An 11,533-nucleotide genomic window follows, 5' to 3' on the forward strand; every position below is an offset into this window, starting at 1 on the left:
GTCATGCCAGTGTAGTTAGTTAGTACTTTATAAAAAGCAGCTGAATTTCACTGAAACTGACAACACAACCACAACAACTAAAATAGCAGCCACCTCACACCACCTCACACCCTTCTGCACATACTGTACACGCCTTCTTGGAAGGAAACAGAGTCCTGATCTCTCAGCGATTTCTTCATTTCAGTGCTGGCCAACATGACTCAGGTTATCAGTGTAGAACGCAAGCGTGGCTGCAAGGATGTGCCTGCGCCTTCTAATGCCCAGAAGCAGGATTGTTTGGAGAGAGAGTCACTTGCAGTGTGTCCTACTGAGAACCAGAGCAATAAGGAGGATCCTGATAATGAGTGAGCTACTGTTTCCAGGTGAGCCTGAAATGGACACTGGGTGTGAGTGGAAATGCAAGGAATTAAGTTCTCCCTTCAGGTTCTTCTTGCTTCTAGGATTGGTGGGTTATTAGGAAAGAGACTTTGTGGATCCATTAAAAGATTTTAAAACTGGCTAAATGATAGATCTCAAAGCATAATTATTGACAAAGACTCATTATGATGTGTTCCCCCCCTCAGGGTGCCACGTGGATCTGGAGTACCACTGAGCCCCCCAACCCACCAGCCTGGGCTCCCACTCACCCTGTAATGCTGTGACAAGCCGCAGACAGGCTCTCAGTCTCAGACTTTCACCAGCACACAGGTAGGGCCACACCCAGCTGCAGCTTCACACAGATGCTGAGATCAGCTGTACATGGGAAGGCTCAGCTAAGGAACTGCCCAGTTACTCAAGTTCACACCCCCTTGGAAAGGTAAACCCAAAATTATACCATCTTGCACTGCACAGGGAACTGTACAGCGTAAGCTCATGAAATTCATCCCCTCCTTCAATGTGGAGAGGAATATACACAGCTTTCTGCCCCAAGTTATGATTTCCACACACACCGGTTTTTGATAGAGCAAAAGCAAAATTTTTAATTAGAAAAGATAGATTTTAAGTGATTATACAGGATAGCAAACAGATGAAAGCAGATTACCCAGAAAATAAAACAGAAACGCAATCTAAGATTACTATACTAAAGTAATCAGATACGAGTGGCAAATCCTCGCCCTGTTTGTTGGTTTAGGCAGTTTACAGAGATTCTTGAGGGCAAGCTGCACTTGCTTGCAGCTTAAAACCCCAGTTATACCTTTCACAGGCTAGAAATCCCTCTATCCTGGATTCAGCCCGTCTCCCCCAGTTCAGTCCTCGTTTCTCAGGTGTTTCTAGCAATCTTCTTGGGTGGGGAGTCAGTGAAGAAGAACCACAATGATGTCACTCCCCTGCCTTATAACTTTTGCATATGGCGGGAACCCTTTGTTTCCAACTTTTAGTTCCCACACATTTCAGTGGAAAACCACTACTATTCTATGATGGAGTCCAGTACCAGGTGACTTGGTCACATGTCTCTGTAGGACCACAGCAGCCATGACTTGGAGGCCACTTGTAGTGTCCTCAGGAAGGCTTCCCGGTGGGAGATTAGCATCTTCTAAGACCTATTGTTCTCCCTAATGGCCCTTCCCAGCCAGCCATCCAGACCCATTGCGTTCTTTCTAGTGGGCGTTCCTCAGGTGTAAACACATTTGTAATAGATGCATAGAGAATATTCCTAACTTCAGATACCAAAATGATACATGCATACAAAGAGGATATTCATATTCAGTCAATCATTACCTTTTCACAGTAATATGTCTACACCAGCGGTTCTCAACCTATTTACCATTGTGGGCTGCATATGCAGCTCTCTGTGTGTTATGTGGGCCACATCCACACAATACATACACTACCTGTATGGCCCTGAGGATGTCACATGGGCCACAGCTGTGTGCTGATTGGGCCACAAGCGGCCTGCGGGCCACAGGTTGAGACCCACTGGTCTCCACTGCAATGAAAAACCTGTGGCTGGCCTGTGCCAGCTGACTTGGGCCTGCAGGGCTCAGGCTAAGGGTCTGTGTAACTGCAGTGGAGGCGTTCAGGCTTGGGCTGAAGCCGGAGCCAGGGTTCTAGGACCCTGCAAGGTGGGAGGGTCCCAGAGCTCAGGCTGCAGCTTGGCCCGCATGTCTATACTGCAATGACACAGCCCCGTAGCCGCGCTCCTTAGCCCGAGTCAGCTAGCACAGGCCAGCCGCAGCAGGGCCGGCCATCAGGAGAATGCAGCCCTTGATGCCCTTTGAGTTGGAGTATGTAGTAGTGTTAGTGGAAATTTCAGAAATAAAGCTGCAATCTCAAAAGTTTTTATAATTTACTAAAAAAATACAAAAGAGGAAATGACACAAAAATTGATTCAATTGCATTCAATTTTATTCAAACAATGAACTATGTAAGTCATAAAAATAACACTATAGCTAAGAGACACATAAACTAAATATTAAATTAAACACTAAACTAATGAATAACAACAACTAAAAAATGTTGTTCACCAAGATTCTAGGATTCAGAAGGCAAAACCCTGCGTGCCTTCGCTGCTGCAGACTTTGATATTGCTTGGGACAGGTCCACCAGACGCAGGAATTTCCCATTGTTTGCCATGAAGTGCCTGTCAGATGAGCCTTGGAAAGCCATCTTATTTTTAGAAAGATAAAGTATTATAGTCATGAGTCTCTTTATAACGTTCTCCCACTGTTTTGTCTCTGGTTTAATCACACGTTGAAGCTCCATGTCAATGCAATTATCCAGTTTAAACCTTTGCTCTGCTTTGACCCACGTTTGGAAGGAATCGAAATGACTATGGACTTTTCATGACACATGAGAATCTGAGACGTGTGCTTCCAATCATTTGGCCCCTCAAATGCTAGGGATGATTTTGGATTCAAGTCAAAGATCTTGCAGCAGAAACAGAAAGCCTTGTTAGTGGATTCCGAGTAAAGCAGCCAGCGCCGCTTCACAACTTCACCATTTTCACACTTTCTGCATAAAAATTTCATAGAAAAATGGTGATTCTGTTTATCCAGAGGAAAATCCATGTCCTTTACTTTTGGTGGACAATTGGTCGCTAGCAGACCTGGAATTCTGAGTGTTAGATTGGGCCATAAAGCAGGATCAGAAATGGAATCTTCAGCGCCTATAATGGGGATTGTTTCACCTCTATCACTAGCTGCATCAGTATTATTCTGGTCTAGCTAAGAATTTCAGTTTTATTTGGGTCTCTTTGTTTCTCTTTCAATGATACCTGAATGTTGAATTGTGGATGACCTATGCACTTCTCCTCTGATGTACCTGTGTGACCGTCTTGCTACTACTGCACGGGTTGCTGTTCTGTGCACTTGACATCTTCTTTTTAGGTACTGGCCACATTGTTTCCTTCCCAGTTTCCTGAAATACAAAAAACCCCACGTTTGTCACACTATTTCACATCACATGATTTGGGCAAAAACAATTTCACCTACCATATGCTACAATAGATCTTTCTGAACAGAACTTGTCTCTTATCTGCTCTAGCCAGCTGGTTTAATAAAATGCCATGAGAAAGGATCATTTATGGATAGGCTTTCATTCTTCCTGGTCTGTTATTACAGAGTTAAAACACTTATATTACTCATTTTGTTTTTGGATTTGTAATTTTGTATTTAAAGGAGGTAAGTGATGTAAAGCAGAAGTGCACTGCTTCCAGCATTCTGCATCATCTACTACAGGGATTGCCACTCTCCATAGCTGTGGAATTGGAGTCTCGAGAGATTAGGGGACAAGGCGCATCCTTGGGGCACATGAAGGAAGCTGCTCAATCCTTTGCTCCCCTGAGTGCAGGGCCGGATCTTGTCTCTGCCCCTTGCAAAGGTAACTTGCATTATCAGTCCTTCTTGGCACAGCACTTCCTTTAAGAGCTACATGGGGACTGGATTATTTTAGATTAAACATTTACCCTAAGAGATGATTGTGACAATGCGGTTCTGGCGGAACCCAACTGAGAGTGCCAACTCAGGACAAATTGCTCAAACTGGTCAGTTACAGTCCAAGGCTGGGGGTTTTTCCACCTCTAAGGCAAACCAAACCAGCCAGACTAAGAGGACTTCGGTCTCACCCCACTGGCTAACCGCAAGTCTCACAAGCAATGTCCTTAGACACTCCAGTTTCCCAGTATTACCACCAGTGCCACTCGTTATGGGGACAAATGGTTATGAAAACCAATACCCAAGTAAAAGAAAAAGGTTCTTCTGATCCCAAAGGACCAAGCCCCAGACCCAGGTCAATATACAAATCAGATCTTACTCACAAATCATGCTGTTGCCAATCCTTTAGAATCTAAAATCTAAAGGTTTATTCATAAAAGGAAAAAGATAGAGATGAGAGTTAGAATTGGTTAAATGGAATCAATTACATACAGTAATGGCAAAGTTCTTGGTTCAGGCTTGCAGCAGCGATAGAATAAACTGCAGGTTCAAATCATGTCTCTGGAATACATCCCCCGCTGGGATGGGTCCTCAGTCCTTTGTTCAAAGCTTCAGCTTGTAGCAAAGTTCCTCCAGAGGTATGAAGCAGGATTGAAGACCCAATGGAGATGAGGCATCAGCCTTGTATAGTCTTTTCCAGGTGTAAGAACACCTCTTTGTTCTTACTGTGGAAAATTACAGCAAAATGGAGTCTGGAGTCACATGGGCCAGTCCCTGCATACTTTGCTGAGTCTCAAGGCATATTTGCCTTCTCTCAATGGGTCCATCGTATAGCTGATGGTTCTTAATGGGCCATCAAGCAGGCTAGGCAGAGCTAATCTCAGCTTGTCTGGGATGTCACCCAGAAGCATAGCATAAGTTTGCCATACAGACAGTATAGAGCCAATATTCATAACTTCAACTACAAAACTGATACACACATATAGACAGCATAATCATAACCAGTAAACCATAACCTTGTCTTATACACCCCATTTGACCCCCTTTATACAAGATCTACAGGACCTTGGTTGCAACAATGATCTATATGGTCCCAGATTATATCAATAACGTCACAATGATGCACAGAAGGAAGTAGAGATTTTTGAATGGCATCAGATTGTGAAATGAAACACAGCGGGTAAAAAAATTGAGTGGGTCACTCACCCATCGGTGGTGTGGGGGAAAAGAACTAGGTGGCCTTCTTTATAACAACCAAAGTAACACCGAAGGCCCACACTCAGGCCCTCTGACAGACGCTGACTGCACAGACAGCCTTTACATAAAGCAGTACAGGCCAGAACCTGAACAAAGCTAAGCTGTACAATTCCCTGCCAAATACGGTTAGGGGCCATGACCAGAGGAGGGAGGGGAAGGAAGCCATGCGAAAGGCCTTAGCAACATGATAACCGCTTGTTGATGGAAAAACATGATAACTGCTTCTTTGCGAAAGAAACACGATAACTGCTTATCGATGAAACATAGTAACAGCTTATATGAAGAAACTGCTTCTAGTAAAGGCCTTCTCATCCTAAAGTTCCAGCTACCTGCCACCAGCCAATTATATATCATCTTTGGGCGTCTTGTAATAAACCCCTATGCCTCTCCCCAGAGAACAATATGTACCCGGACAAAAAACAACACCCCAACTGGTGCCAAGTACCACCCATGTCAAAACCACCAAGGAATCCTCCACGTAATAGGCACCCAATTCTTGTAAATAATGAGGAAGCTACCGGGAAAAAGGGACAGACCCCTACTCTTATTTTCGCATAAATGATGTATTATTTGAACTATGCTTGCGATTTGATGAAATAAAGGCGGCCTGTGCGCTGCTGCTGGGGAGGTAGTTTTCGGATTGCTACCCCAACGCGTTGGTATGTATTGCAATAAACTGGCCTCAGGCTTGAGTCTGTGAACTAAAATCAATGTGTGGGTGACTTTTTCCACAATCTGAGCTGCTCTGCGGAACCACTGGCAGCTCCCTCAGGCCTTGGCTACACTTGGGACTTCCCAGCGCTGCTGCTGTATGTACTCCACCTCTCCGAGGGGAATAGCTTGCAGCGCTGCGAGCGAGCGTGCAGCGCTGCAGGCTCTGATTCCACTGGCATGTTACAGCGCTGTACTCGCTGCGCTCGGGGGGGGGGGGGGGAGGGCGTTTTCACACCCCTGAGCGCAGCAAGTTACAGCGCTGTACAGCACCAGTGTAGCCAAGGCCTTAGCTTCTGCCGCAGCTGCACTTGTCTCTTATGCCTGGTGCTTGGCCTGCAGCTCAAAGCGGGCTCTGTGCTGTCGGACGGGGCCTGCATCTTGTCCGAGCCCATGGCCCTTCTGCAGCACTCTGGTCACTCCTGACTCAGGGGGGCCAATTCAGATTTTGGTGAGGATGAGGGAAGCAACTTTCACCGTGGTTCCAGGGGATACTTAGGCACCTGAAAACTCTAGAATTTTTTAGTGGATAACTTAGAAATTAGTTGTTGATTTCACTGTATACACACAAATCCACAAATATTTCCATCAGTAATAATTAAATTATTTACAGCTAGGGAAAGCAAGAAAACTGCTGCTTGAGAACTTGTTAGAGTCAAAATTCAGTGATATAGACTTCTGAATTGGGCCTGTTACAAATGGACTAGTGAATGAATAGTTAAATCCTTTCTGGTTTTCGGATATTTATTTTGTAGATCTTGACATGGGATATTGACACATAGTGGGTTTTGCTGTTTTGTTGTAGTCATGGTGGTACCTGGATACCAGAGCCACAAGCTTGAACTCTTTGATCGTGTGATTTTTGAATGCTTGAAGTTGGCAGTCCTGGGTTTGCACCGGTTCAGCTCTAATCGCTGTAGCTATGTCCGCTGCTAAACCTCAAAGTCTTAACATGGCAATCAGTAAAACTTTTCAGAAACCTTCAAATTATGGGAACTGTGGCCCAGCTTTTCTCTCAGTGATAGTGACATTTCCTCTAATCATGCGTCTCCTTTTTTTTTCTAAAAAAAAAGAAGCAAACACCCATCACTGGAGAATGTAGGTTCAGCAACTTCTTTTTGCGGTCAAACAGCAGCCTTTTCAAAGGGACGTGGGGTGGGGCAGCTGATAGATCTAGGAACGTGACACCATACAACTGGTCAGTGAGTCAGTTTCATTTTCAACTCTCACAAAAGAAAGAGGGTTCCTGCGATCTCCTGGAGAACCTAGATTTTCCGGAGGAGAGATTCACCCGCCGAGGGAACCAGGACCATGAGGATTTTCTCTGTTTTGCTTTGGATTCTTTTCCCAGGTGAGAATGACATGGTCTTTTTGTGGATCACTAGAAATACAATGCAAGTATTGGGTTTGCACAGGGTTTGTCAGCTTCACCAACAGAGCTTGAAAGTCTCAGCTCTGCTCTTGCTGTGGTTCTAACTCACAGGGGAGATGGAGCTTACAAAGTGGGCAGGACAGTAAAGATTTCAGCACAGAATCTGTGTCTGTGGAGAAAATTTTCTATGAAGACAAAGCAAGGAAAACTTCAGCTGAAAAGGAGAATTTTTCAGATCTTCTCAGAACAGCTGGACAAAGAACAGAAAACAATATTCATTATAACTATTTGATAAAAACATTGCCAGCATTTGCAACCAATATTATATGCAACATACACTGAGGCTAAGAATGTAGCCAGATTCTAAAAGGGATTGGAGATTTACAGGGATATTGAGAATATCCAGAGTTATCATAATTAGCATCAACCAAAATTTTGGATGAGAAATAAGATGTTCCTACTGTCAAGTATATTCGTCGAAAATACAATTGACACCTGCATTCACTCCAAGCCTCTGTGCGCTGCCAGAGTGGTGCAAAGGGGCCTGCGTGGAAATAAGAATCAAGCCTAATTTTGAGCCCCTTTTATAGTTATTTATTAACCTGCTGAGAGCAGCCCACCCCCGCTCCCCTGCCCCATTCACCTGCTCCCACCCAGCCCCAGGGGAGAAGGGCAATTGCTCTTGGTCCCTTTGCACAGTTTTAAAACGTCAAGTTTTTGGACAGGTGAACCTGGAAGCTGCAGGCTCTGATCCCCCCTGTCAGCCCCGCAAAATGTTGAAGCTTCACCCACAACTCCTATACACACCCCGGGGCATGTGGGGCTAGGTCATTGCTGGTGGCAGGCAGAAGGGCAGGGCCGCAAGCAGATGCTTTGGGTGGCCACTCCGGAGAGGGGCGGCAGGTCCAGCTTTTCGCCAGCAATTCACCCCTCATTCCCTCTCGGAGTGAAGGACCTCCCGCCGAAGTTTCGCAGATATCCATCCCGGCTTTTTTTTTTTGGGGGGGGGGGGGGAGGGTTCTCTGCTTGGGGCGGCAAAAACCCTGGAGCCGGCCCTGCAGAAGGATGCCCCGGGTCTCACTGTCTGTCTCTCGCAGGCTGCTGGGCGCTGACGGGCCCCGGGGCAGTGCGCGGCCCCCCGGGCGGGTCGGTGGCTGTGCGGTGCCGGTACCAGACGGGCTATGAGCGTTATCAGAAGTTCTGGTGCCGGGAAGGAGGAGGTTTGTTAGAAGGTTTGGTAGGAGGTTTGTTCTGGTCCAACGGGCTTCACATTGTTGACACCGATGGGTCGGAGGCGGAGGTGACGGGGGACAGAGTCTCCATCCGAGACAATCACACCCAGCGCGTGTTCACTGTGACCCTGGACAACCTGACACGGGCAGACGCCGGCACGTACCACTGCGGGGTATTGAGAACTGGGCTTCTTGATCTCAGGGCCGCTGTGGAAGTCACCGTCTCCCCAGGTAAATCCCTGCGCTGCCTCCGGCAGTGTCGGAGCTGCCGGGCTCGGGGCAGGGCCGGGGGGCGCTGGGCGGGGGAAGGGGGCGGGTGTCTAGACCGGCAGTTCTGCAGTAACCCGGGCAGGGCCAAACGCCGCAGCCGGCTCTGCGCAAGGCCCGGCCCGGGACTGCGAGGGGCTGGAGGGCGGGAGCTGCCCCCGGACCGGCCATCGAGCTCCTCCGCGGCTCCCCGCAGCGCCCTTTGCTCCGCGCCGCCCGGCCCCTGCCCAGCCCCGCAGCGCCCCCGCCGGCCAGCGGCTAATCACCCCGCTACTGAGACCCCCAGGCTGAGCTCCGCGCTTCCCAGTGGCTGCATGAGCCGGAGCGAGGGCAACCCCAGGCAGGGGCGGGGCGGGGCGCCTCCCCGACACGGGTGCGGGGGGCGAGGAGGCGAACGGGAGGAGAGGGGGAGAAGCGGGGCCCAGGGGTGTAGAAGGCCCTCGGCAGAACTACCGGAGGAGTGGGAGCTGCCAGACTCCAGACACGTCCCCCCCGCTCTATAGATATCGGTGTCCCAGATATTTCGCGGGGTGGGGCGGGATGGGCGCAGTCAACAGCAGCAGAGACCTCAGTTCAGTTTCATGCTGGACATTTTTTTTTTTTGCAACTTCCTGACAGATAAACCAGAAACCTGCCCCAGTAACTGGGATGTAGATCAAGACACTGAGGCCTTCAAGTGCAGCTGGCTCATTTTTTAACTCACATTCAAATGAAAGTGCTGGGGGCAAAGGGCGAGATTTTGGTGCACGAATAGTTTTCATTGGGGCTCAGAATTGGGGTTGCTGAGTTGGGATGAAATATACTGGAGAAGATTCCTTCCTTTACTATGTGGGCAGTGTGAGGTCGATGATGTCCTGAAATATCCCGTTCCTTGAGTTTAACTGCTTGTGGTTTGTAAGGGCAGTGACAGGAAAGTCATTCTCTGTCCCTTGGTGATTCTAACTGGTTTCTGAAAGGAAGGCTTTTATGGGAAACATTTTCAATTTTTTTATACGTTTATTTTTTCTCATGTGATTAGATGAAGACCGAGTCATCTGTTCTTTTGTTTAAATAACTGAGGTGGGATGTATCACTAGACCAGGGGTAGGCAACCTGCGGCATGCGAGCTGATTTTCAGTGGCACTCTCATTGCCCGGGTCCTGGCCACCGGTCCGGGGGGCCCTGCATTTTAATTTAATTTTAAATGAAGCTTCTTAAACATTTTAAAAACCTTATTTACTTTACATACAACAATAGTTTAGTTATATATTATAGACTTATAGAAAGAGACCTTCTAAAAACGTTAAAATGTATTACTGGCATGCGAAACCTTAAATTAGAGTGAATAAACGAAGACTCAGCACACCACTTCTGAAAGGTTGCCGACCCCTGCACTAGACTATTCAATTAATGGAGAGAGTGATGCTGGCCCAGCGAACAATGGAGTCTGCAGATACCTGACTCATTATAAGCACATCTAACGAGTATGTACATTCATGATTTGGTAAAGTTACCCACAGAAGTTAGCCAGAATTAGAGGGAAGATAACGTGCTCAGTTCTCAGGAACAATCCATCCTACACAACGTTACAGCTGGCAGCAAACAAAAGCTTGGACTGGGATGTGGGCCAGGATTAAGGGTGAAGGTTCTGGGACAGCAACAGATTCGTTAATGATCAGACTTACACCAAACATCTCAGGTTGGGTTGATTTGTGGAGTACACTGGATCTCTGGTTTTCTCTACAGCTGTTCCTTCCCCAAGCCCAACTGCAAGGACACCACATGCAACAAAGCAGCCAGATTCACCTCCTCCAACAAAGGCTGAATCCAGTTTCTCCCCTACGGCACACACCACTCCTACACGGTGGGTGCCATTACTCTTGTCCCACGTCGCTCTGGTCACTTCTCCCAATGGTGATAACCTCCCACAGAAAAACGAATGTTTCTTTTATCAGCAAGAACCTGGAGGTCCCGTGAGGCTGGATTCATATATAGGAAAATGGTAATTCTAGATGCAGAGTAGCACTGGACAGGGACTGTCTGGGTCCAGTCACATCAGACTGTACAACAGGATGACTGAATCCCCAAGTAGATGCTGTGGTTCCCTATAAGGGCAGGGTCCTGAGGCTCTGTGTGTTGCATCTTCTACAATAACAATGAGGAGTCTGGTGGCACCTTAAAGACTAACAAATTTATTTGGGCATAAACTTTCTTGGGTAAAAACACCACTTCTTCAGATGCAAGTGAGTTTTTTTTAGCCACAAAAGCTTATGTCCAAATAATTTGTTAGTCTTTAAGGTGCCACCGAACTCATTGTTTTTCTGGATACAGACTAACATGGCTACCCCCTGACACTTGACACTATCTTCTACAAGAACGGTAGCCAACCTGTGACTCCGGAGCCGCATGCGGCTCTTCAGAAGTTGATATGCGACTCCTTGTATGGGCACCGACTCCGGGGCTGGAGCTACAGGCGCCAACTTTCCAATGTGCCAGGGGGTGCTCCCTGCTCAACCCCTGGCTCTGCCACAGAGCCTGCCCCCACTCCACCCCTGAGCCTGCCGTGCCCTTGCTCCTCCCCCTCTCCACTCTTCCCCCTCTGAGCCTCCTGCACGCCACAAAACAGCTGATTGGGAAGTGCGGGGAGGGAGGGGAAGGCGCTGATCGGCAGGGCTGACGGTGGGTGAGAGGCTCTGGGAGCAGGGTGGGGGAGCTGATGGGGGGGCTGCTCAAATTTACGGAGCTTTAGAGTTTCTATTGTATTTCCACTGCATAGATTCCAACCCAGCATCATCTGTTTCCTGCTCCTGATGTTATTGAAGGTTCTCCTCTTCCTGTGCATAGTCTGTGCTGTGATCTGGATG

General features: G+C 47.6%; 1 protein-coding gene and 1 long non-coding RNA gene across 4 annotated transcripts; one reads left to right on the top strand and one right to left on the bottom strand.

Annotated features, from left to right (window-relative positions):
* Nucleotides 1-2,303: 2,303 nt before the first annotated feature.
* Nucleotides 2,304-6,713, bottom strand: LOC135974793 (uncharacterized). The gene is made up of 2 exons (XR_010591880.1): nucleotides 4,344-6,713; nucleotides 2,304-3,336 (listed from the first exon to the last, which is right to left on the bottom strand). It is a non-coding gene; the product is annotated as an uncharacterized LOC135974793 (long non-coding RNA).
* A 321-nt stretch (nucleotides 6,714-7,034) lies between these two features.
* LOC101950127 (uncharacterized) lies at nucleotides 7,035-11,464 on the top strand. 3 transcript variants are annotated; one of them, XR_010591878.1, is made up of 4 exons: nucleotides 7,035-7,170; nucleotides 8,289-8,654; nucleotides 10,416-10,533; nucleotides 11,446-11,464. XR_010591878.1 is itself a non-coding variant. In XM_065563467.1 (2 exons), exons 1-2 carry the CDS (start codon nucleotides 7,131-7,133, stop codon nucleotides 9,191-9,193), a joined length of 945 nt encoding a protein of 314 aa, XP_065419539.1. In that variant the 5' UTR covers nucleotides 7,035-7,130. The 3 variants fall into 3 exon arrangements, 1 of the variants encoding a protein (XP_065419539.1); XR_010591877.1 differs by lacking the exon at nucleotides 11,446-11,464 and having other exon boundaries at nucleotides 10,416-11,431; XM_065563467.1 differs by lacking the exons at nucleotides 10,416-10,533; nucleotides 11,446-11,464 and having other exon boundaries at nucleotides 8,289-9,193.
* The last annotated feature ends 69 nt before the right edge of the window (nucleotides 11,465-11,533 follow it).

The sequence above is a fragment of the Chrysemys picta genome, chromosome 12 (assembly GCF_011386835.1).
Source record: "Chrysemys picta bellii isolate R12L10 chromosome 12, ASM1138683v2, whole genome shotgun sequence".
NCBI lineage: Eukaryota > Metazoa > Chordata > Testudines > Emydidae > Chrysemys > Chrysemys picta.